At 42.7% G+C, this 25,365-nt stretch overlaps 1 protein-coding gene across 3 annotated transcripts in view; it reads left to right on the top strand.

Moving 5' to 3' along the window:
- TRPC7 (transient receptor potential cation channel subfamily C member 7) overlaps positions 1 to 25,365 on the top strand; it is a 101,103-nt gene that overhangs the window by 72,038 nt on the left and 3,700 nt on the right. The window contains exons 5-11 of one of the 3 annotated variants that reach the window (XM_033927400.1): positions 2,397 to 2,630; positions 3,958 to 4,222; positions 8,935 to 9,130; positions 15,301 to 15,601; positions 17,081 to 17,144; positions 18,605 to 18,623; positions 20,667 to 20,742. In XM_033927400.1, the coding sequence (XP_033783291.1) occupies positions 2,397 to 2,630; positions 3,958 to 4,222; positions 8,935 to 9,130; positions 15,301 to 15,601; positions 17,081 to 17,144; positions 18,605 to 18,623; positions 20,667 to 20,742 (1,155 nt within the window). Of the gene's footprint in view, positions 1 to 2,396; positions 2,631 to 3,957; positions 4,223 to 8,934; positions 9,131 to 15,300; positions 15,602 to 17,080; positions 17,145 to 18,554; positions 18,624 to 20,666; positions 20,743 to 25,365 lie in introns of all 3 variants that reach the window. The other 2 variants (XM_033927398.1, XM_033927399.1) reach the window with 2 other exon arrangements.

Genomic DNA, 25,365 nt, shown 5'->3' with positions numbered 1-25,365 from the left:
CACTGGGAGAGCGGACTATTGGAAAAATGTGCACTTCAAAGCATTAGTGCACTTTTCAAGATAAGTACAAATTTTGCATTAATCTATTGGTTCTGTTATTTGAAATGAGCTGTTAGGTTAATCTTTAGTAAAGAGTCTATAAAGTCTATAATAAGTTCTTAAAGAATGAATTAGAGAGACCTTTTTTTAGATTAACTTTATTATATTAAAATGAGATTCAATAAAGATTAAAAAATATAAATTTAGTGAAAGGTAGGTAGGTTGGGTTCAAGCCAGTGATGTAAATAGGAGCGGTAGAAAAGCCATTTCTTCTCAAGAAAACCCAAAGTGGGTGAAACTCCACAATCTGAGGCTTATACTACTCGAAAGGGTCCAGAGAAGAGCAACTAAGATGGTTACGGGGCTGGAGGAGTTGCCGTACAGCGAAAGATTAGAGAAACTCGGCCTTTTCTCCCTCGAACAGAGGAGATTGAGAGGGGACATGATTGAAACATTCAAGGTACTGAAGGGAATAGACTTGGTGGAAAAGGACAGGTTGTTCACTCTCTCCAAGGGAGGGAGAATGAGAGGGCACTCTCTAAAATTGAAAGGGGATAGATTCCGTAGGAACGTAAGGAAGTTCTTCTTCACTCAGAGAGTGGTAGAAAACTGGAACGCTCTTCTGGAGTCTGTCATAGGGGAAAACACCCTCCAGGGATTCAAGACCAAGCTCGACAAGTTCCTGCTGAACCGGAATGTACGCAAGTAGGGCTAGTCTCATGGGAGGGCCGCCGTGTGAGCAGAGTGCTGGGCACGATGGACCACTGGTCTGACCCAGCAGCGGCAATTCGTATCCTTATGTAACCTTTGCAGATGAAATACCTTCAGTGTCATTTCTGTTTTCACCAATGGTTGTGAGTATTTTAGCCAGAAACACATGAGACATGCGTATAATACATGTGCTCAAGAAGTGTGCTTTTGTTCCCCCCCCCCAAAAAAAAAAAACCCAAAAAAACCCTACTATAATTCATTTGAATCTTGTTATATTTTTGTTTAATGTCAAATTTTATCGTGAGTCACAGCCAGAAACACATGCCTGAGATGTGATTTTCACAGTACCGGCACCTCCGGAGCAGTCGGTGATTTTGGGTCGCAAAATATATATATATATATTGTACTTTAGTTAGATTGTGTGCCTTTGGGACAGTTAGGGAATTTCCAAGTACCTATCTTATTTATTTTTATTTATTGTATCTTTTAATGCATCATTTTTGTAAACCGCTTAGAAACCTCACGGTTATTAGCGGCATATAAGAATGAAATTAAATTAAAACGCCTGCACCATGCGATTATAGAGAATTGCCCAGAGTGTTCCTCTGAATATTGATGAGCCCATTTTTTACTACATTTGCATGGTAGAATCGGACACTGCTAGAAAGCCTGGAAAAGACCACGGTGAGCTGTTTTGACAATCGGCCTCTAAAAAAACATTCACGCTAAACCAGCTGGAACAGGTTTAGTGACCATTGTTAAGGGCAGGGTGAGTTTTGAGAATCTGCTTCACAGTTTCCCAAGAGCCTGAACTCTTGGAGGAGGGCACACTCTTTCTGAAAGAGGATTCACTAATAATAATGAAAATCGTTGCAAACATCGCAGAAATCTAAACGAACCAAAATGTTTTGGGCTACACGTCCCTTGTCTGTACAGGCTTTACATGTGTAAGTTGACCCACGTATCAGTAAGTCAATCCCGCAACTTCCCTTTTTTTCTGTAAAAAACAGAACTAGTGTGAATTATCCTCATAGAAACATAGAAAAATGACGGCAGATAAGGGCCATAGCCCATCAAGTCTGCCCATTTCACAGACCCACCCCCCTTAGTCTGCTCTCCTGGAGATCCCTCTCCTAATGACCCATCCTTAACTCCACCCTCTTAAGGATCCCACATGGGCATCCCATTTGCCCTTAAAATCTGGCACGCTGTTGGCCTCGATTACCTTTATTGGAAGCTTGTTCCAATGATCAACCATTCTTTCGGTAAAGAAATACTTTCTGGTGTCCCCATGAAATTTCCCGCCCCTGAGTTTAAGCGGATGCCCTCTTGTGGCTGAGGGTCCCTGGAGAAGGAAAATATCTTCTTCCACCTCGATACGTCCGGAGATCCTCAGCAACAAATGTTTTGGAACCTCAAGACCTTTCTACTTGCTTAATACAGAATGGCTTCCCAAAGTCCGCAGACATTTTCAATTCTGTTTTCTTCTTTCTTTATTCAAATCCCACGCAGTTTTCAATATCCTTTTTCTTTGGCGCGCATTTTCTTCAGAGAATAAAGTGTATCGTGATGGAGTGTGGTACAGCAGGACGTGTGTTTTAGTTCCTAAAATCATACAAAACAGCCTATAACTTTCTCTCCTTCAGGCATGATCTGGTCGGAATGCAAAGAAATCTGGGAAGAAGGTCCCCGAGAATACGTGATGCATCTGTGGAACCTCCTCGACTTTGGGATGTTGTCCATTTTCGTAGCATCGTTCACGGCTAGGTTTATAGCCTTTCAAAAGGCCACTGAAGCGCAACACTATGTTGATCACAATGTCCGGGATAGTGATCTAAACAATGTCACTCTGCCCCCTGAGGTGGCCTACTTTACCTACGGTAAGACTACTCTGCTCCAAGTATGGAACCCCTCCTCTTCTCCACCCTACCTTCCCACTCCTCCCCCTATACCTTTTTAACTTTGGCTTGAGCAGCCGCCAACGTGCTGCCCACGTCAGCTTCGGCGCTCTCTCTGATGTCACTTCCGGGACCCGTGTCGGGGAAGTGGCAGAGAGCGCACCGAAGCCAACGGGGGTAGGGTGCTGAAGCTGTAGCTCTAACCACTGCATTGCACACTCGGTACCTAGCACTGGAGGTCATTTGTTGAGAGTGTATGTATATGCCAGTCTCCATTGTCTTTTTTTCACGTACACTTCTCCCTCCATATACACGGGGGTTAGGGGCAGAGTCGGCCCGCGAAGATTGAAAAACCGTGAATAACTTTTAGGGCTGACTCTGACCCACTCCCACCTCCCTCCTGCCTCCCGGACCTCCCCAGACCTTACCTTGTGCTCCAGCGGTGAAGCGGGGCAGGAGCGATCTTCCTACACTCCTACCCCATGCAGAGCCCTCATCAAAAAAATGGCTGCCTTGAGTTCCTGTTGTAGTCTGGTGAGAATCTAGACCTGGGAATTTTCCCCTTTCAGTCTAAAAACTTGATATAAATGACCTGTTCGGGGAACAAAGGAATCACTAGCTAGAAAGAGGCAGGACAGGCTGATAGCACGCCAATCAAGCTTTAGACAAGTCTGAAATAAAATTAATCCGGAGTAATAGTGGGAACAGTAGGTGAAACTTTAATTAATGTCCCTACATCTTCTGTAAATACCAATAACCTTATAAACAGGCTTTATATCAAGGGGAAAGTGCCACACACAGTAGGAAAACAATGCATGGCAGAGGCTGCCCTCTTGTGGAAAAAGGAAATTACTTTCGTTGGTTTTAATTACTGACTGAGGTGCCTTTTACAAAGCTACGGTTAATAAAATGGCTTTTTAGCATGCCCTTACACGGGTCTTTTCCGTGCGCTGAAGCCATTTTTACCACATCCAAAAATATGCCTTACTTGACAAGTTTGGAAAATAGCTGTTTACAGATGTAGGTTCTGACACTTATAGATCCAAAATCCCTATCAATTTTTATGTATTTCTTGTTTATGTTGTTCCTGTTGGACGTGTCACAAATTGTATGAGTGTTTTGTAAAATACTCTGCAAATTATGAACCTCCTACCAAAAATATCCTATGCAAAATTTTCCTTCAAGAGATGCTTAAATGCTGTCTACAAAGAAGATAATGTTGTGAATTTGACAATTAAAAAAAAAAAAAATACAATATAGGCCCTTTAATTGCTTTTCTGAACCTGTTTGTCATTCTTATGTTTTTTAGCCAGAAATAAGTGGCTCCCCTCCGATCCTCAAATCATATCAGAAGGGCTGTATTCCATTGCTGTGGTTTTGAGTTTTTCCCGCATCGCCTACATTCTACCTGCCAACGAAAGCTTTGGCCCTCTCCAAATCTCCTTGGGGAGAACAGTGAAAGACATTTTCAAGTTCATGGTCATCTTTATTATGGTTTTTGTTGCCTTCATGATTGGAATGTTCAACCTTTACTCTTATTACCTGGGTGCAAAATATAATCCAGCATTTACGACGTGAGTATATTCCGAGACTGGCAAATAAATAAATAGTCATAAATAGCACATGTCCATTTCCTCATCGATGCTGTCTGTCAATAGAAACCCTCAATAACCCTCAAATGGAGAGACCCTCTATCTTGAGTTCTCTCCATTTAATAGAGAAAATATTCACATTTTGGAATGGTACTTAAGGTACGGAAAAGCAAAGATGACTAAAAATTAACACAATAAATGGCGGCAGAAAAGACCCTCGTAATCCCCGTGTCTTTCTCAATATCAGACTATCATGATATTAAAGGCATAATACCATATACAGTATATAGTCTGTTCAGTCTTTTTAGCCCATTCCTGGAGGCAATGATGAGTATTGGTATGAAATACAATAAAGGTGGTTGGCTTTACTTGACTTTACAAGGGGTCGCTGATAAGTCCTCCGCCCAACCAACAAAGTTGGGGCAGTCTCCATGGAGAGCTACACATTTAGTCCAGCGATTTTCCACTTTTTTCATTCTGTCAGAAAAATATGGAAGAAAAATGTGGAAAATCGCTGGACTAACCCCCCTCTTCTACGAAACCGCGCTAGCGGTTTTTAACGCAGAGAGCCGCGCTGAATGGCCCACGTTGCTCCCGACGCTCACTGAGTTCCTATGGGAGCAGTGCGGGCCATTCAGCGCAGCTCTCTATGCTAAAAATACGCTAGCGCAGTTTCGTAGAAGTTATTGTAAGTGTATAACCCTCGATGGAGACTACCCCAACTTGTTGGTTGGGCTGAGAACTTTTCAGTGGCCCATATACTGCTACATTTTTCACTAAGCCATTTTTCACTGGGCCTATATACTATTCCCTTTTTTTGTATCTGTGGGGGAATGCTTAGATGCTAATATTCAAATGATCTATGGAGACACTTCTATAATTGGGTGTCTAGGCACTCCAAAGCTCCATGGAAAGAACCAGAACCTAGGTGCTTAAGCCAGTAGCGTTAACTTCACTGGCAGCCACATGGAGAATTGTTGGGCTGAGTTTGGACAGTGACATTTAATATTCAAGTTTTCAGTGGACCCATAAGTCTCCGGATGCCGGCCGACATTCAGTCCCAGTTCCAGCATATCTAGCTGGATAAAGATAGGACTATATTTTATTTATTTATTTTTGTGGCCCTATCTGCCTGCCTAGATGAGTAGGTCCTGATACTGAATATTTCTAGTGCCCAAAATGTTTCCAGATCTAGCGCAACTCTTCCCCTAGACCTCCAGAGCACTGTCTGTTTAAGTACCACTGGATATTAACGGTCAACCCAGTCAGCGGGCAGAAGTCTTTTCCGCCTGCTTAAATGTGGTAAATATCAATAGCTTCCATTCCAACCAATAAAACACTGTGTGCAAGAAAACTGGACGTAATGATGAAAGAGGAAAGACATAAGAATTGTGTTGATAATAGGTATCATTGACAAGCAGTTAGTCTGTGAATCGTATGAGAAGAGAAGATCCTCAAATAGCAAGAAATATAGTTGAAGACCGAGAAAATTTAGAAGAAAGATGTAGCTATTCTATCATTTGGGGGGGGGGGGGAGGTTCATGCTTTCCTAACAAGAATTTTCAAGCACATCTTGACAGGTTGCCTATATCACATGCCTATGTCACATTTTTGATCTCCAGTAGGAAGCTTTCTTGGCACAATGCAAGTAGTACCAGCATTAGCAGTAAATTTGGAGACTGAGGTCATACTCCACTACACAGGCATAAGAGTAAGGTTTAATACCATCATGGTATGTGCAAAATTGACTGATTTGAAGATATTGATCACCTCCAATTCTTCAATGACCCCCCCATCCCCATTCCCACCCCATAGAATAGACTCCCACCCTCTGAAGGCACCTCCACAGCCCGTGGTTCCCAGGTGTTTCTGCTCCATTGGCCTCTGAGTTCAAAATGGCTTTGGTTAACCCTTAGTGGGTTGCCTTATGGTACTATCACCAGGGATCAAATGACCAAATAAGGGGAAAAGTAATTTTTTCCCTAAGTGGTTTACTTACTAGTCTGTAATGGGGATACTCAACAATAGAAATGACTAAAAATCTCTGAGATTCACAGATCACAATGTACAAGTTTCTCAAAACGTACTTGTAATTTACCGTGGATAGCATTTTCCAAATTAAAGTTATTTTATCTTGTCTGCCAGAAAAGAGAAGTATGTACAAGTCTGATTAATCTCTTTCCTTCATGTTCCTAGTAAAGGTCTATTTTAAAGTTCAAACAATATTGCATTTTCCACTCTGATAATTACATGCCAAATTAAAGCTGCTGTCTGGAACCAAGAATATAGATAAAAGATACTTGGAGAAAGTCAGAACAGTCAAAATGAGCTTAATTATAGCTGGTTATTTAACTTTTCAGATGCAACATCTAACTTCTTTCAACGTATCCATCCTGTGCAAATGGCATTGCAATTCCACCTTTACTGGCCTACATCGATAATAAGAATTATAATGTATCATGGACTAGCCAACAAAGTTGGATGAGTTGATGAACTGTCAAATGCTATGGTCGTACACTTACCAGATTTTCCCGAAGAAAAATTAGGACCCATGGCCCTGCCCCCAGGCCTGTCCAGTTCCACCCACACCACGCCCCATATGGCCCCTCTGCCCCGCCCCCATTCCCACCCTTTTAACTTGTTCATGCATCGGGACGGCATCCACGCATGCAACGCGATGACATTGCACGTGATGTCACTGAATTGCATCCACGCATTCGCGGATGCCGCCCCGACATCAGAAGCTTAATAGACATCACTTTACTTAATAGACATTGCGCCGCGTTGTGGGGGCGTTGTGGGGGGTGTGGGGGGTTGTAACTCCCCACATTTTACTGAAAACTTCACTTTTTCCCTGTTTTTAGGGAAAAAGTTCAGTTTACAGTAAAATGTGGGGGGTTACAACCCCCCGAACCCTCCATAACGCCGGCGCGATGTCTATTAAGTAAACTGGGGGGGTTCCCCAACAAAACCCCCTGTCGGAGCCCCTAAAAACTGTAATTTAGAGTGGCGCGGCGGCGCGCCCTGCGCTCAATTGTCGGCGCGTGCTTTTGTCCTCAAAAAGAGGACATGTCCGTGGAAATCCAGACTTCTGGTAACCCTACGTACGCTCAACAGTGACAGGTTTGTGTTACCGGGAGCAATAAAAATTGCCAATTAAAGGCCCTGTTTCTAAAAGGCACGAAGCTCTAACTTGTTTAACTTATAAGAAAATGCTTAGCGCAAAATACATTAAAACGTTTTGCAGAACGTTTCCCTTTTCTATGCACTGGTCCATATTCTATAAATGGTGCCTTCGCTTAGGCATCGGTAGGCACCCTAGTGGCGTCTAAGTTAAAAGTAAAACGCCATTTAAAAGTGCTTTTAAGAGATGTTTCCTGGCGATATTTCCAGGCGCCTAATGCCATTGTAGGCACGGATAACGCTGGAAGTGGTTTTAGGCACCGTAAAGCGCCTCTGTAACAGCGACTCACATCAAAGGAAGACATTGAAAACCCTGGCCTATAGTTCCAGCACCTACTTTTGCCGGAGGCACGATTCCCTAAGCATTTGTCTGGGTTTGGGAAAGCCCCGACAAACTCAAGGCCTCTGAGCCTGCTCGGATGACATCGCACACATTTGCGAATGCTCCATGCCCTCCAGATGCAGCTCGAGCTTGTCTGGAAGAAGAGAGGAGGCTCTGTGGGGGCAGGGCTGGGGGGGCGGAACAGGGTGGGGCTGAAGGGTGGGACTGGGCAGGGCTCCGTGCTCCGTTCTTGGTGGGGAGCACCAGCACCTGTCCTCCTCCTCTGCCCTCGCGTGCCGATTCCCTTCCCCGTACCCTCATTAGCATTCGCAGCGCGAGCAGCAACCCCAGCCTGCTGCTCGCACCAGCCTTGGCGCTTCCTGTGATGTCACTTCCTGGACCTGCCCCTAGGAAGTAATGTTAGAGGAAGAGTCGACGCTGAGGCGAGCAGGGGGTTGTGGTTGCTGCTCATGCCAGGAATGTTAAAGACCGTAGAAGTCTGCCTAGCACTGGCTTTCTTATTCTTAACGTATTTCCTTTTTCTGATATTCAGGTCCCCTTTTATCAGGCCGCATAAGGTTTTGTGTTTTTTTAATCGCAGGCCGCTGCAGTAAATGCTCCGACGTTTATAGAAGTCCTATGACAGTCAGAGTTTTTATCACAGTGGCCTACGATTAAAAAAAAACCCTTACGCGGCTTGATGAAAGGGGACCTAAGGGGTCCTTTTACTAAGGCGCAGTAGTGCATCTTAGCGCATGCTAAAGGCTAATACATGCTAACGCATCCATAGGCTATAATGGACGCGTTAGCATTTAGCGTGCTCTAAGACGCACCTGCGCGCCTTAGTAAAAGGACCCCTAAGTTTACTGTATATTCTGTTATGGCGTCGATACTACGTTACTATTCCTTTGTTGATTTACTGTTCTGTTTTATTTTTTTCCCCTTGTTAAAAGAAAACAATAAAACCAATTTGAGCTAAAATAATTTTTTTAAAAAATATATCTTTATTCATTTTAAAACTTTCAATAAGTGCAAAATACTTTACAATCACTTTACACTTTAGCATCACTTAATATTTCCAACATCGTATGCTTCACATCTTATATCCCTCCCCCGGACAGTAAAACCCAGACAGTAACACATTCAAATGTATATGCATAAACTAAAATTTTATTTGTCTTGTATTTAGGGTGGAGGAAAGTTTCAAAACCTTATTCTGGTCCATATTTGGCCTCTCCGAAGTGGTGTCCGTGGTGCTGAAGTACGACCACAAGTTCATCGAGAACATTGGCTACGTCCTCTACGGCGTTTATAATGTTACCATGGTCGTGGTTTTGCTAAATATGTTAATAGCCATGATCAACAATTCCTATCAGGAAATCGAGGTAAGATAAGGAGCTCACCGTGATAGTTGATTTAATGGATTTAATTGCCATGTAAAATCTGTCAGGGTGACAACTTGAAAAGAGATGGCTCTGCTCATGAATATCAAGAGAAAACAAGAACAGACCGAGAGCCAGAGGAACCTGGTTCAATTCCCACCGCAGCTCCTTGTGACAACGGAAAAGTCACGTAACTCTCCATCGCCCCAGGGACAAAATTATTACCGGCATATAATAGGTAAAACCGCTGTGTTTGAAAGTACAGAAAGACGGTTTATCGAATCCCATTCCCTCCCCTTTTGTTATTCATTTTCTTATCATCAAAATGTTTTCTCTGTTGAATAAACCATCTTAGATAAGAACAATAAGAATAGCCTTACTGGATCAAACCAATGGTCGCTCTAGCCCAGTATCCCGTCTTCACGGAGGCCAATCCGATCCCAGTCACAAGTACTTGGCAAAAACCCAAATAGAAGCAGCAGTCCATGCCACCAATCCAGGGCAAGCAGTAACTTCTCCCATGTCGGTCTCAACAGCAGTTTATGGACTTTTCCTCCAGGAACAGCTACATTAACCGCTTTTACCACAACCTCTTTCAATGCGTTCCAGAGCTTAACTATTCTCTGAATGAAAAAATATTTCCTCTTATTGGTTTTAAAAAGTATTTTTCTATAACTTCATCGAGTGTCTCCTAGTCTTTGTAATTTTTAATGGAGTAAAAAAAATCGATCCACTTGTACCCATTCTACCACTCAGGATTTTGTAGACGCTAAACATTTCTCCCCTCAGCCAATATAAAATATTCTTTAATATATTTCACTAATGTAAAGGTGAACACCCCCCCCCCCCCCCCACAACCCAATGGTTGAAAAATAAGAATGGTCATCTTTTCTGTATTTGCTAATGATTTGCTAATGCTGTGGCAAAATTTGAAACAGTCTATGAAAATCAATAGTATTTCTGATTTCCCATGTAAATTCATCTTAAATAGTTTCAGAACTCAAATCACAGTTAAATCAGCTCAGAGGTTTGTTGATAACTAACAAATATACACTGCCTCCATTTTAAGGGTATGCCCTTGACATGCTCATGCTCCTCCCATAGTCACTCCCATGCGGAAACACTTAGGTGCTATTCAATAAATGGGTACATAAGTGATAATACAGGGGAATTCTATATATGGTGCCAAAAGGTTAGGTGTTACGTCTGTGCCCAAAAGCATTCTAATGATGCAAGGCACCAAAAGGGGACAAAAATGTCAGATCTGCACAAAAATGCACTTATGCACCCATTTATTGAATAGCACCTAAGTGTTTCCGCATGGGCGTGGCTATGGGAGGAGCATGAGCATGCAGGCAGTGTTATAGAATAAGGCAGATTTGTGCCCAACTTGTGCACTGGGATTTACACCTGGCTTTAGTTGGTATAACTTTTTGTACCCAAAGTTAAGTGCAGAGTCAGGCGTTACAAGCTATTCCATAAAGGTCACTGATCCCAGAAAGCCCAGTGCTGAATTTTGAGTGCCATCTTCTGAATCCACTCCATACCTGCATAAAAATATTCTCTCTCTTAACTTACAGAATCCTGAGTAGAGTAGAACGGGTACAAGTGGATCGATTTTTCAGTCTGTCAAAATTCACAAAGACTAGGGGACACTCGATGAAGTTGAAGGGAAATACAATTTTTTTCACTCAGAAAAGAATTAAGCTCTGAAACGTGTTGCCAGAGCTTGTGGTAAGAACGGATAGCGTAGCTAGTTTTAAGAAAGGTTTGGACAAGTTCCTGGAGGAAAAATCCATAGTCCGTTATTGAGAAAGACATGGGGAAGCCACTGCTTGCCTCGGATCGGAAGCATGGAATATTTCTACTCTTTGGGCTTTCGCCAGGTACTAGTGACCTGGATTGGCCACCGTGATGATGGTCTACTGGGTTTGATGGACCCAGTAAGGCTATTCTTATGTTCTTAGTCTGTCTATGCAATCAAAATTAAAGTCTAACCTAACTCCTAAGGGATAACTTAGTAACCTTGAATACTATTCAATATTCACCACTGAGGAAAAACGGTGGTAAGTCAAATCCGCGCAAGACAAATGCACGCAGTCCAATACGCGCAGACATTTCAGCGCAATGACAACTGCGCGCAAAAACACCAGATTGCTAACTGGGTCTACCACTGTTTTGTATAATAGGAAAGTTGGCCGCCACAACACAAACCAGAATGATAAGTTAGCCAGTTTGTTTGCTGGCATGCCTTGCAGTGTTATAAATGTTTGATAAATCAGGGGGCAGCTGTTCATGCTGAAGCTAATATTTCATGAGCAGTGTTCTTGTCCAAAGGCAGAGAAAATATTATATATCCAACAGATTATGGAGCAGTTTCTCTTTGCATTCCAATCCTGTCCGAATTGATTGCCCTGCATAACCAATAAGCACATCAGTCCAAATGAATGAAGTCAATCAGTCCGAAGAACAAGAAGTCTGAATTTGTTTGATTTTATAGACTGAATGCCTCCTGTAATATCGCTGTTCGTATGTGTAGGGATGGAGATATGATAAGTTCTGATCCAGGGCATCAAAACACAGGCCAAGATCCACACACAGGCCTAGATCCGCACACAGGGCCTAGGTCAGTGTGCCGACCTGGCCTGTGTTCAGAACCGCCTGTGTGCCTGCCGATCAAGTTCTGATCCAGGGCATCAGAACACAGGAAGGATCGGCACACAGGCGGTTCTGAACACAGGCCAGGTCAGCACACTGACCTAGGCCCTGTGTGTGGATCTAGGCCTGTGTGTGTCGATCTTGCCTGTGTTCTGATGCCCTGGATCAGAACTTATCAGATCTCCTACACGTATGCTGCAGACCGCTTTGAACTGTTTGAGGTACCACGCTATGTAAAAATAAAGTTGTTATTATTATTATTATTTATTAGTATCAGTGACCCGACGTGGCCACGTTTCACCCACAGGCTGCATCAGGGGTAACGGCCGCAGGAGAAAGCAATAAGGAATAAGCCCCTGTTGGTCAGAACTCACCTTTGCGGAAGAACTGCTGCCATTTTGAACAAGGGATGTGATACAGAGGCACTGATTATCAGGGGCTTGTTCTCTACTGCTTTCCCCTGCGGCTTTTACCCCTGACACAGCCTGTGGGCGAAACGTGGCCACGTCGGGCCACTGACACTAATAAATCAGACTTCTTGATTTGGACTGATCTGCTTGTTGGTTTTGTATTTGATTTGTGGCAGACCCTTGCCTTCTAATTTGTGTTGCTAACCTGACGGTCCTTCACTGCTTTTGCTAACCACCTTCCAAGGCATGAGGCAGCTCTAGAGAGAGGGAGGGGAGGGAGAGGTTTGCTTTAAAGCCAGAAGCTATGAGAGAGAACACTTATATCAGTAGAATTAATGCTGGCTAGCACTGACAAGGCTGTAACAAACACTGAGCACCAGAAATACGATACAGAAACCCCTTCAGCTTAAAACTCAATTTTCTTGTGCAGCACTTTCTTCTCAAAGCAGAATTGCTATTCTGTAGATGAGAATTCCCATGGGAGAAAATGGAAAGAGAATGATTATTTCCTGAAGGTCATTTGTATGGGCTCTCCAGACGCTTGTTTTCAAACAATGATAAATAGACATTTGATTAACTAGTAGATCACTTTGGTTTTATTTACCACCGTAAGGTGGCAGAGTCATGCATCGCTCAATGCTGTGATCTTCTCTGCCTCCGAATAAGGATGCCGGTCAATTCTGTGGCTACGTTGTTCCGAATGAGTAGGAAAAATAGTTTTAAAAATTAATGAGGTCAATTTTCAGTAAGTTTTAGACAGACAGATCTAACCAGTTAGAAATCTCATCCCTCTAAGCAGTTAAAGGAGGGAAATTATAAGCCTGGGCTACCGTTAAGACATGCTATTTTACTATAAAAGCATAAAAATAGCCTTACTGGGTCAGACCAATCCAAGAATCTAGGCCTTATCGTCTACAAAACAGGTGTCAGTAAGTACTCACGCTATTTTATTTTATTTTTATTTTTTTTAATGTCTGTACATTAATAGCAATATTAGTGCATGGCCATTAATAGGGAAATTGAAAAATCGGCCATTTTCCAGCTGCAGCGAAAATGACCTTACAGTGCGAGAAAATCCAAAAAAGGGCATGTTTAGATCACCTTCTACCACAGCTTAGTAAAAGGACCCCTTTGTTAGCTTTCTAGACAAGGATATTTGTTGTACGAGGGGCATTCAATATTTTATGTGCCTGTGTATCAAAGAAAGTAGCAAGCATGTTGAAATTAGTCTGTGCATGTTGTGACATGTCTCAAGATTACTTTTGCACAGTTGTGGCTCAGTGTGAGTCTAACATTCCAAGAGACAGGAGGTCAGAAGAGTCTTTGTGAGAATCAAGCAAGAAACTGCTAGACTTGGAGCACCGTTCAGTGATAAAATTTCTCACAAAAGAAGGGAAAAAGCCAAAGAAGATCCATGAATGCATGACTTCAGTTTATGGTGAGTCTGCCCCATCATCCTACAAAGTAAAATTTTGGAGCAAGCAGTTTAAGTGGGGTAGAAAGTCCATTGAATATGACCCTCACACTGGAAGGCCTGTGGAAGCAACTTCCACAGAAATGTGGCAAGAAAGTTGAGGATTTAATTTTGTCAGCCAGACAAATTACGGTTTCCCGAATAGCTGAAGAAATGGGCATCTCAGCAGGTACAGTTTGGAAACTAATTCATGAAATGTTGGGCATGTCCAAGGTTAGTGCAAGATGAGTTCCAAGAATACTGGCACCATGTCAAAAGGCCATGAGGTTCTAGTGCTGTCAGGAGAACTTGGAGATGCTCCATGAAGACCAAGTGAATTTTTTTTCATCATTTGGTGACTGGAGATGAGTCTTGGATCTATCACAGAGATCCTGAGTCCAAAATGGAGTTAATGCAGTAGAAGCACAAGTCAACCCCCACCTCCCAAAAAGTTCATGACACAAAAATCTGCAAGCAAAGTCATGGCAATTGTCTTCTGGGATGATGAAGGACTTTTGCTCTTGGAGTTCATGCCACACAAGACAACCATAACCGGGGAGAGTTACACCAAAACAATGATCACTTTGTGGGAGTCAATCAAGGAGAAAAGATGAGGAAAACTCACAGTATGACATGCTGTTTCTTCATGACAGTGCACGGTGCACATGTTACGACAATCACAGGTGGCCATCCGAGAATGTGGGTTTCAGCAGCTGAACCATCCACTCTACAGTCCTGACCTGGCTCCCTCGGATTATTTCCTGTTCCGAGTTTTGAAGAAATCTCTCCGTAGACAGCAGTTTTCAAGTGATGAAGACATTAAGGAAGCTGTGACGTCCTGGTTTGAAGGTCAAACAGAAGAATTCTTTTGAAAGTGGTTAAAGTCACTGCAGAAAAAGTGGATGAAGTGTCTGGAGCTATCGGGGGTCTATACTGAAAAATAAAACAAAAAGTTTTGAAAGCTCTTTTCTTTCCCGCTGTGGTAGATAAATTATTGAAAGCCCCTCATATGTATTGTGTACTTTTAATTTATCGTTTTGATGCTTGAAAGTGGGAAGTGGCAAATACATTTTTTTTAAAAATCTTTATTCATTTTGAAGCCATAAGTAAGTGCAACATATAATACAATCATATTACACTATAAAAGCACTTAAATACAATTATAATTGTAATCTATGATAAATAGATATATCACCCTCCCCCTCCCCCTTAATTATACTCTAAAAGTACACTCAAATTAAGAAATTAAAAATATGTTCCAACCCACCCTGGACGTGTATGACCAAAGAGCAAAATCAACAATCACTCTTTGCAAAAAAGTGGCAAATACATTGAAAATAAAACAAATTCACCTCCCCTTTTACCAAGCCGTGGTAGCGGTATCTACTGCAGCCCAGAGCGCTAAATACTCTGATGCTGCTCCGAAGCTCATAGAATTTCAAGGAGCGTCAGAGCAGTGTCCGAGCATTTGGCACCCTGGGCCACGGTAGAAACCTCTACCGTTATTTAGTAAAAGGGGACCTAAATCAGTAATAAATAGAGTAATGAATCTGTTTCTGTGTGTGCTGTCACTGTACTGTGATATTTTTTCCATAATTTAAGAACGATGATAATAATAACATTTCTGTTATGCGACATTCTTGTTCTCACAGGAAGATGCAGACGTGGAGTGGAAATTTGCACGAGCCAAACTTTGGTTATCCTACTTTGATGAGGGGAGAACCCTACCGGCTCCTTATAACCTAGTGCCAAGTCCTAAATCGTTTTATTATCTCATAATGAGAATCAAAATGTGCCTCATAAAACTCTGCAAATCGCAGGCCAGAAGCTGTGAAAATGATCTTGAAATGGGCATGTTAAATGCAAAATTGAGGGTATGCTTTCTTATACTTGGTTTTTTTTTTTCATATGCTCTGAATTCTCCTCTACACGTCCTTTCTAAAATCTGCCTCTGTAGGAAAATAGCCTTGTTGACTCCAAATTACGTATGACCCCCCCGCTAAGAAAGTGAGGCTTGGGGAAATGTTTGAGGAAGGATTGAGATCTCTTTTCTGAAGTTCTGAGCCATTCCCTTAAGAAGTAGTTAGATTTTTGGAAGAGCCTTCCCTAATTTAGAATACAGCTGTTCGATTGATTTTTGGTTTCAAAAAGAACGACCATATTGGTCCATATTATCGTTTATTTTATTGGCTGCCTTTGGAGGCAAGAGTGTTATTCAAATTTTCCTACATCTGCTTTAAGCTGATATCGGGATTGTCTCCATCTTACCTTTTTCCTCATTTTGGGCTCCTTTTACGAAAAACTACCGCCTGCTCAAGAGGAGGCGGTAGCGGCTAGCGCATGCTATTCCACGCGTTAAAGCCCTAACGCACCTTCGTAAATGGAGCCCTTTGTGTTGCATAGACCATCAAGAGAAACTAGAAACTTCTACTTATTTGCTTATCCAAAAATTAATGGGTGTAGATATAAGACCTTCTTAGATAGGACCCTGGCATTTCAAGCTGGTAGGCAACAATCTTGGTTAGGTAAATGGATTCAGCAAGGTACGTTACCATATTACTGTTTTCGGAAATTAATTAAGACCACTTTGATAAGTTTATTACTTAGTGAGTTTTATTATTGAAACTGCATTTTACAAATATTCGTATTTTTTACTGTATTATTGTATTTCGCTGATTGTCCAGCTCTTTTTGGTATAAACCGCCTAGAACTTTTGGTTATGGCGGTATAAAAGAATAAAGTTATTATTATTATTATTATTATTATTATTATTATTAATTAGCTGCCCATGTAGATGTAGGTTTAGATTCAAACAATTTTTATTGATGCATACAATATCAAAAACAACATGAGTATCACATTATGTATAATACAACAACAATGCATCAAATAATATAAAATAAGAAGCATAAATACCCTCCACCTCCCCACCCAAGATTTGCCAGAGGCTTTCAGACATTTGCCTAGGGGTCATCGGGTGCTGTGTAGGAAGATGAGTTTATTGGCCAAAAAATGTATTTTACAATATTGGACGGTCCCTGACACCCCCCAAAGTTTTGGCATTGGCGAAACCAATTACATCAGTTGGCCATCTGGGAGGCGAGAGATGCTGGAAGGACTGAGAAGCGAAAGTTGATGTTTATGAATATTTGGGAACCTTACTTACAAACCTTGCATCCTAAGGGCCGTAGTGCGGTCTTAAGATGGGTTTCCTAGAGTGTATTGATGTGTCATAGTGAGGTGAATTAGAGAATACTATTGGGGGGAGGGAGGGTTTTGGGTAGATGTGGGTTTATAAATCTTCTGCTTATACATTTAGAGGCACATTATAGATGGTTGGTCTTCCCCCTCCCCCCCAAAATGGCCATCTGTAGATTGTGGCCATCATTTTAGAAATGACAATACATCAAACTTGTTCCCTTTTCGAAACAGATCATAAAGAATCGTCAACTAGATCCTCAGATGCACCACTCCACGTTCAATTAAATTTCATAACGTTAAGCTTATTGTGCATTGTCTTCACCGGATCCAATTTTATAAATATAACTTTTTAAATTCATTTGTTAATCTGTGTTTAGATTTATAAATATATCATTATATAGATTTGCAGTTATTGGCATCATTTTAGAAAGGCAGATGTATAAGTGTAGCTTCCATCTTAAATCAACATATCTCCGCCCCAGGAATTACACATTTAGATGATGACAATTTTAAGTGCTACACATGTAGGTTAGATATCAGCTCTAGTGCAGTAGAAAGCTCAATTTTAGTCTTAAAGATAAACGTGGAAAAAATATACTTGGACAACACAGGATCTTACGCCTGTGCAACATATTTTTATTTATTTAAAAACTTATGTACCGCTTTAAACCAAAGCAATGTACAATCAACATGCAAAATATAAAACATACATCATGCAAGTGTCTCTTCCAGAACCTAATGCATTGAACTCCCCAGCGTCACAGAAAAGCTGACACATACAAATATGTCTTTCAACATTTTTTTTTTTAATGCATCCCTGGGCTTACACAAATGCATTTGCCCGCTCAAACCATTCCAAAGCCTGACACCCATGACAGAGAATACTTACAACCCTAGACCCGCACCTAGGAAGTGACCTCAGAGGAAGAGCCAATGCTGGTTCGAGCATCGGGTTGGGGTTGCTGCTCGCGCCGAGAACATTAAAGAGGAATGGGGAAGAGGTGCACGCATGTGGCAGGAGGGGAAGTGGAAGGAGCGGATGGGGCGAAGAAGAGGGCTGGGTGCCTCTCACCCTCTCTACACCACTGAGTTCATATGATTGTTTGAAATCTTTGATGAACAAATCTTTTGAGTTTATAGGAGCAAAGCTTTGCAATAATTTTCCAACTGTCTAAGAAAAGTTTCTTCTTATTGTATCTTTAGAAAATTATTACCATATTTCTCCATATATAGGCCGCATGAAATGCAGATTTAGGTTTTAAAACTCTTAGATAAGCCGCCCTATGTTACTAGCTATGGCTTATCTGCGATGGCAGCCAATCAGGAAGGCGAGGCTTGAGATCGTAAACATTGCTCCTGCGCTGCGCAGCATGTTTGGAGGAGGGGAGGTATTTAAAGGGGGGGGGGGATGATGTATTGCCCCATTTAAGTAAGTTGTGCCCATTAGGCCGGTTTGCAAAATCGATGTATGGGCCATGGCCTATATATGGGGAAATACAGTAATTTTTATTTTTTATTTTCAGTGATTGTTAAATGAATAATTTTGTATGGACACAATATTTTTTTAAAAATTGTTGTTATCCACCTAGAATCTATTGTGAGAATAGTGCAGAATATAAATGAATAAGAATAGAATAGAATATGTTTTAGGTTCCTTTTCTGAAATTATTTTCTATTTCATTGCTATTGTGTGTTGGAATTTCAGAAGGCTCGATTCCAAACTAATGCACGGAATCCAGAAAGGTTTAATGTGAGGAAGCCATCAAGATATCAGGTAACTATGGCAATAAAATCCATCATCTTTCCAAACACCAGTTGAATTTGTCCCTTATCATCTGTGAAACTTGTATGTAAAGCTTTGATCAAAAGTACCGAGTTGTCATGGTTATAACTAACAAAATCTATTCTTCAGTATCCATAGAATGAAAGTAATGACATGTCATTCATTTCTGAAAGGTGATACCCTGTCAGATTCCATAAGAACATAACAATTGCCATACTGGGACAGACCAGACTGAAGGTCCATCATGCCCAGTATCTTGTTTTCAACAGTGGTCAACCCAGGTCCCAAGCACCTAGCTAGATCCCAGATTCTATGCTGCTTATGCTAGGAATAAGCAGTGGATTTCACCAAGCTATGGACTTGTCTTTTAGGAAATTATCCAAGGGTCCATGTTGTCTAATGGAAGATGATGATGAAGAAAGATGGACGCCATGTTTTTTTAAGCTCGAAACTTCAGAAAAGTTCTTGTGCCTCGCCATCCAAATCTGTGCAGAATCATTAATTACCCTCGTGCTTTAATCTACGTATTCTTGTTAAAAGCGAATTGCTGACTACCAAAGTTCTGCACGAAAAGTTGCTAATATACCTATGTTTTTATTGCAGTTTAATGCAGTACCTCTTACAAGCCCATAAAATTGCCCCATCAAAGTAGCAAACAAGTCCATCTCTTACCCTTTGGAATACCGAGCAGTTATTGTGCTCATATTTTTATGATATGTTAAATTTGATCTATACTGGTTTAATATTGCATGTTTAATGGCACTTGATGTACCATCTTTCAATATCGGCAATCAAGTTCACAAACTACAAAATAGAAAATGAAAAAGAGGAAAGAAAGACAGTAGAAAAGGAGAGAGGCAAACGTCCAAGAGAGCGTTCTTACGCTGGTTGGCAACCCAAGTCGCCTTACGATCCTAGGGGAAAGGCCAATGAAAAAAGGTGTACATTCTGGGTGGACTGAAATGTTGGGTAGGGTTGTTCCAGTTGAATTCTCATGGGAAATGTGTTCCAAATAAAAGGAACATGGCAGAAAAAAGCAGAGGGGCATATGGATTCTAGTCAGGAGCGGTAAACGGAGGGAGTGGACAGATGATTGGTGGAGTCAAAGCGAACGGCATAAGAGGGAATATAGGGGGTGATGAGGGAGGGAGGAGTAGGGTTACCAGACGTCTGGATTTACCCAGACATGCCCTCTTTTTAGAGGGCATGTTTGGACGGCTAAGGGATCTGGCCAATCGGAATCTTAGGCCACTCCCAGTGCATCCCAGATGCCCACAATGTTTGGGGGTGGAGGGTTCCGGCAGGGAGGACTGGGCATCCTTCCTGCTGGCGATATATGGAGGGGAGTTGCAGCAGGAGGGTCTGGGCATCCCTCCTGTTGGTGAGGTACAGGGGGAGGGGGAGTTCCAGCAGGAGGGGCTGGGCATCCCTCCTGCTGGCAATGTACGGGGGGGGGAAGAGAAGTTCCAGCAGGAGGGGCTGGGCATCCCTCCAACCGGTAGTCTTCATAGGGGTGGAGGTGTTCTGGCAGAAGGGACTGGGCATCCCTCCTGCTGACGATATACAGGGGGGGGGGGGTGGAGGGTTCCAGCAGGAGGGACTGGGCGATTCTCTAACCAGTGCCTGTGACATGGACGTCGGTTAGAGAATCGGATTATTAGGACTGCTGGACACGATGGACCACTGGTCTGACCCAGCAGCGGCAATTCTTATGTTCTAAAAAATTCTATCAGTTACAAGCCTGACAGCAGTTAGGCGTGAGCATTTACACCAGCCATTGATCTAGCGCATTTTCTCACACCTGAAGTCAGGCTTGCAACTGCAGATTTATGCTAATAGTCTATAACTGCCGACATAGATTTTGTGTGACATCTCAGACTCTAATTTTATGCTTAAACTTAAAACTAGTACTGTTTTGTTTGTTTTTTTTAATTCTGTGGTGAGTTAAAAACTGCTTTCTTGGTACATACAAAAATTGCTCTCGTTCCTTCCCCCCTCTTCCCCTCTCCCTTCCCCCTCCTTGTTATTTTTCAGAAAATTATGAAGCGTCTAATTAAGAGATATGTATTGAAGGCTCAGGTCGATAGAGAAAATGATGAAGTTAATGAAGGCAAGTAACGTTTTGCTCGCAATAGAGTAACAGCAAAGGCTTTAGAGCAGGGGTGTCCAACCTTTTGGCTTCCCTGGGCTACATTGGCCGAAAGAAATGTTTTCTGGGGCCGTGCGAACGGTGCAGCAAGACGGAGGAGGGAGCCGGCAAGACGGTAAACACCCGGGGGCAGCGGAGGAAAACACTGCATCGCCCTCGATCGGGGCCGCACAAAATACTTCACAGGGCCGCAGGTTGGACACCCCTGCTGTAGAGCAATTTATAAAAAGAAAGACAAGCAGTGGGTCAATGACACAAGGAAGATAATCCACTGACAGGCTAGAGCCCAGAAGAAAAGAGAGAGAATTAAAGCTAATTAAAAATATTTATTTCTATTTGATAGCTACACAAATTAAATAAAAAAGAAACAAAGAAAGAACCTTAAAATGTAAATATTTATGTACTTATGAGAAATATTCCATGTGGCCACGTTTTGGCAACATGCCTGCGTCAGGGAAATATATCCACTAAGGCCCTCTTTTACTAAGATGCGTTAACCCGATTAGCGTGCGCTAAACGCTAACACGTGCATGTTAGCCTATGAATTCATTAGCGTTTAGCATGCGCTAATCGGTTAGCGCACCTTAGTAAAAGAGGGGGTTAAGTACTGAATTCTATAAACCGTGAAGTCGGTGGCGGCCGCCTATAGAACGGCCGCCGATAATGTGTCAGTTGCACAGTGGCGTCGTGTATAGAATCGCAGCTTCGTGAAAGGTAGGCGCCAGAAATGTAGGCCAGGGTTTTAAAAGGGCCCACGTTGCCGACGCTTGCCTTTCATGCGAACCGCGGCCACAGAGGCGCTGTACGACACGTAATGCCGCTTCTGGCGTTAGCCGCGCCTAGAGTGGCGGTAGACGTCAAATGACTTTCTCCACTTAAGGTAGGCGCCGGCAGAGGGCCATTTATAGAATATGGGCCTAAATGCTAAAATCATATATGATGAAAAAATTCATCACCGTTCCCGTCCCCGTGGATAACTGCGGTAAACCATCTTCATGTCATTCTTTAAGGAGAGAGGGAAGAATCAGAGTATGAATGGCCACAACCACTGACCCGCAAGCTTTGCTTTGAAGAATGCTGGTGTAGAGGGACTGAGGTTGAGTTAGACACTACAGAATGACAGTCTCTGGTATCCAGAGCAGATATTGTGATGTCATAATGCCTCATTCCACCAGTGCCTAAGAGCCAATCACATCAGTGATGTCACAATGGCTTCATTATCCTTGGCTCCCATAAGAATCAGAGTATGAATGGCCACAACCACTGACCCGCAAGCTTTGCTCTGAAGAATGCTGGTGTAGAAGGACCGAGGTTGAAATAGACACTAGAAAATGACATGGGATTATTTCCTGCGGTTATCCGCGGGGACGGGAACGGTGATGAATTTTGTCACTGTGTCATTCTCTATCATATAGCATTCTTTAAAAAAAAAAAAACAAAAAACATACACACAAAAGAATAAATTCCCAGTTTGTGACCCAGAACAGTTTTTCCATCACTGGCACCCTCGGTTAACTTTCATTTCCACAGTGTGGCCCTCTGTCTCTCATAGCTCTCTGAACAGCTGGGCTTATAATTTTTGCTGAGCTTCCTTAATTGGGTTTAACTGACCAATTACCAGCTCAAGCTGTCTGAAAATTACAGTTCACAGAAGGTTTCTTTTCCAAGTAATTACAAACATGTAAATCTAGGTGACTTGGAGTCCTGTCCTAATCTCTAGCAAGGTCTTTTCCAGAAACCTGTTTTACGTTCCTAGCCATTCCATTGCTTTGTTAATAACACTGGAATTCGCACCATGCTCAGATTGTTCACAATAAAATACACCAACTCAGATATAGTGGCATAAAATTGGGCCACAGCTTTATTGTCATTAAGAACAAACCTTCATGAAATCAACTTATCCACATTTTCAAAAAACAATGTAGCTAATTCTCAAAATTCTGGAGCTACCCGGTGTCGAGCTAGCTCCTCTTCCAAAATTCTCCCCCCTTCCCCAATTCCCTTGCAGCAAGACTCGCGGTGCCGCAGAGTCCAGCCGCCACCCATGGCGGTATCGCACATGAGCAGTTACAAAATTTAGCCACCAAATCTGTTGCACAGCCACACTGATCCTAAATTATTTCCCCAGCATAGAATTTTTTCCGCAACAAAACTGCGACCAACCCCACCCCCACCCCACCCCCCAAAACAAAAACCTTCCAAAGAGAGAACCCACAAAATAGGGAAGGGAAGGGCGGGACAATTTTCTCACCAACCCTAACCTTCCCTCACTCCCTCCAAACCCCTAATTCTCCCCTGCCCGCCAGTTCTCCTCAGAAAAATCCTCCAATCCCAGAGCCCCATTCCCTAGCCAATCCTCACTCACTCTCCTGCCTCTCCTTACCCTCTTATTTCCACCCCTCCCCTTATCTAACTTGCCTAACAACTCACCACCCATTCTCCTACCTACCTGCTAATATCTAATGAACCCTTTCCCCCCCAACACAATCTTTGCTGGCTCATCCAGCGTTATAAGCCCGCAGATTAATCTGCAAGCCACTTTAATTCAATTAACTCACTCATTCTGCGATTACTTTCCTAGGGCTAGTTTGCTGCTTTTAGGTTTCCCAACTCCTCTTTCTAAAGCTATGTAATGCTAAACAATCCAGTTCATGATAGAAACCTTCAAGATCATGAAGGGCATAGAAAGAGTAGACAGGGACAGATTTTTCAAATTACGGGGAACCACAAGTACAAGGGGGCACTCAGAGAAATTGAAAGGGGGAAGGTTTAGAACAAACGCCAGGAAGTTCTTTTTCACCCAGAGGGTGGTGGATACGTGGAACGCGCTACCGGAGGATGTAATAAGCAGGAGCACGCTACAGGGCTTCAAAGAAGGTTTGGATAGGTTCCTAAAGGATAAAGGAATTGAGGGGTACAGATAAGAGTAGCGGTAGGTTATAGGGATAGTCTGGGACCATTGCTCAGGCAATGGGCCTGATGGGCCGCCGCAGGAGCGGACCGCTGGGCGAGATGGACCTCTGGTCTGCCTCAGCGGAGGCAACTTCTTATGTTCTTATGTTATGTTCAATGGTTTCAGAAGTTCAAAATGCTTTGTAAGTCTCAAGTTTTACCCTTGGGATAATTACGATGAGTCCTTTTTACTGCTGTTTGGTTTTTATCGCACTGATCAAGCCTTAGCTGTTCTTTTGGATCAGAAAGACGTATTAAGCGGGCAATATTGCACTGCTTAAGGAGATGTCTCAGAGAAAGTGGTGCGTCTGCTTCTTTCTGTGGAACTTTTGTTTGCAAAATTGGTTGGAAGACAGCCCTGTGCTACTGAGTAATTGACCTGCCAGCTCTTTTCGGAAGATCTTGAGAGCTATAACGGCACTGAAAAATGGGGCGCCTTATCTCTTCTCTCTGCCAACCACTCTTTGTTTTCACAGTAGTAAAACTCATCTGTCACTTGGTGGAAAAGAAAACACAATAACTTTTCACTTATCACACTGATTCTATCAGACAAGTCGAAGAGCAGGTGGGATAAATAGTAGAACCTTGGTTTGCGAGCATAATTCGTTCCGGAAGCGTGCTCGCAATCCAAAGCACTCGTATATCAAAGCGAATTTCTCCGTAGGAAATAATGGAAACTCAGACGATTTGTTCCACAACCCAAAACCTTTAATACAAAATATTGTACTTTTTTGTGTGCTTGTGTCCCACTTATATTGTGCTCAGTTGTAATGCTTGTGCTGAGCTCAGATGTGCTCAGCGATGCAACACGCATATGTTGTGCGTACTTGTGTCGCACTTATATTGTGCTCAGTTGTGATGCTTGTGCTGCCTTCAGCGGCGCTCAGTGATGCAACGCGCGTATGTTGTGTGTACTTGTGTCGCACTTATATTGTGCTCAGTTGTGATGCTTGTGCTGCCTTCAGCTGCGCTCAGCGATGCGACACGCATATGTTGTGCGTACTTGTGTCGCACTTATATTGTGCTCAGTTGTGATGCTTGTGCTGCCTTCAGCTGCACTCAGTGATGCAACGCGCGTATGTTGTGTGTACTTGTGTCGCACTTATATTGTGCTCAGTTGTGATGCTTGTGCTGCCTTCAGCTGCGCTCAGTGATGCGACGCGCGTATGTTGTGCATACTTGTGTCGCACTTATATTGTGCTCAGCTGTGATGCTTGTGCTGCCTTCAACTGCGCTCAGCGATGCAACACATGTATGTTGTGCATACTTGTGTCGCACTTATATTGTGCTCAGTTGTGATGCTTGTGCTGCACTCAGCGATGCAACGCATGTATGTTGTGCATATTTGTGTCGCACTTATATTGTGCTCAGCTGTGATGCTTGTGCTGCACTCAGCGATGCAACGCATGTATGTTGTGCATACTTGTGTCGCACTTATATTGTGCTCAGTTGTGATGCTTGTGCTGCCTTCAGCTGCACTCAGTGATGCAACGCGCGTATGTTGTGTGTACTTGTGTCGCACTTATATTGTGCTCAGTTGTGATGCTTGTGCTGCCTTCAGCTGCGCTCAGTGATGCGACGCGCGTATGTTGTGCATACTTGTGTCGCACTTATATTGTGCTCAGCTGTGAT

The sequence above is a fragment of the Geotrypetes seraphini genome, chromosome 18 (assembly GCF_902459505.1).
Source record: "Geotrypetes seraphini chromosome 18, aGeoSer1.1, whole genome shotgun sequence".
NCBI lineage: Eukaryota > Metazoa > Chordata > Amphibia > Gymnophiona > Dermophiidae > Geotrypetes > Geotrypetes seraphini.
This window is presented reverse-complemented; position numbering and strand designations above follow the sequence as displayed.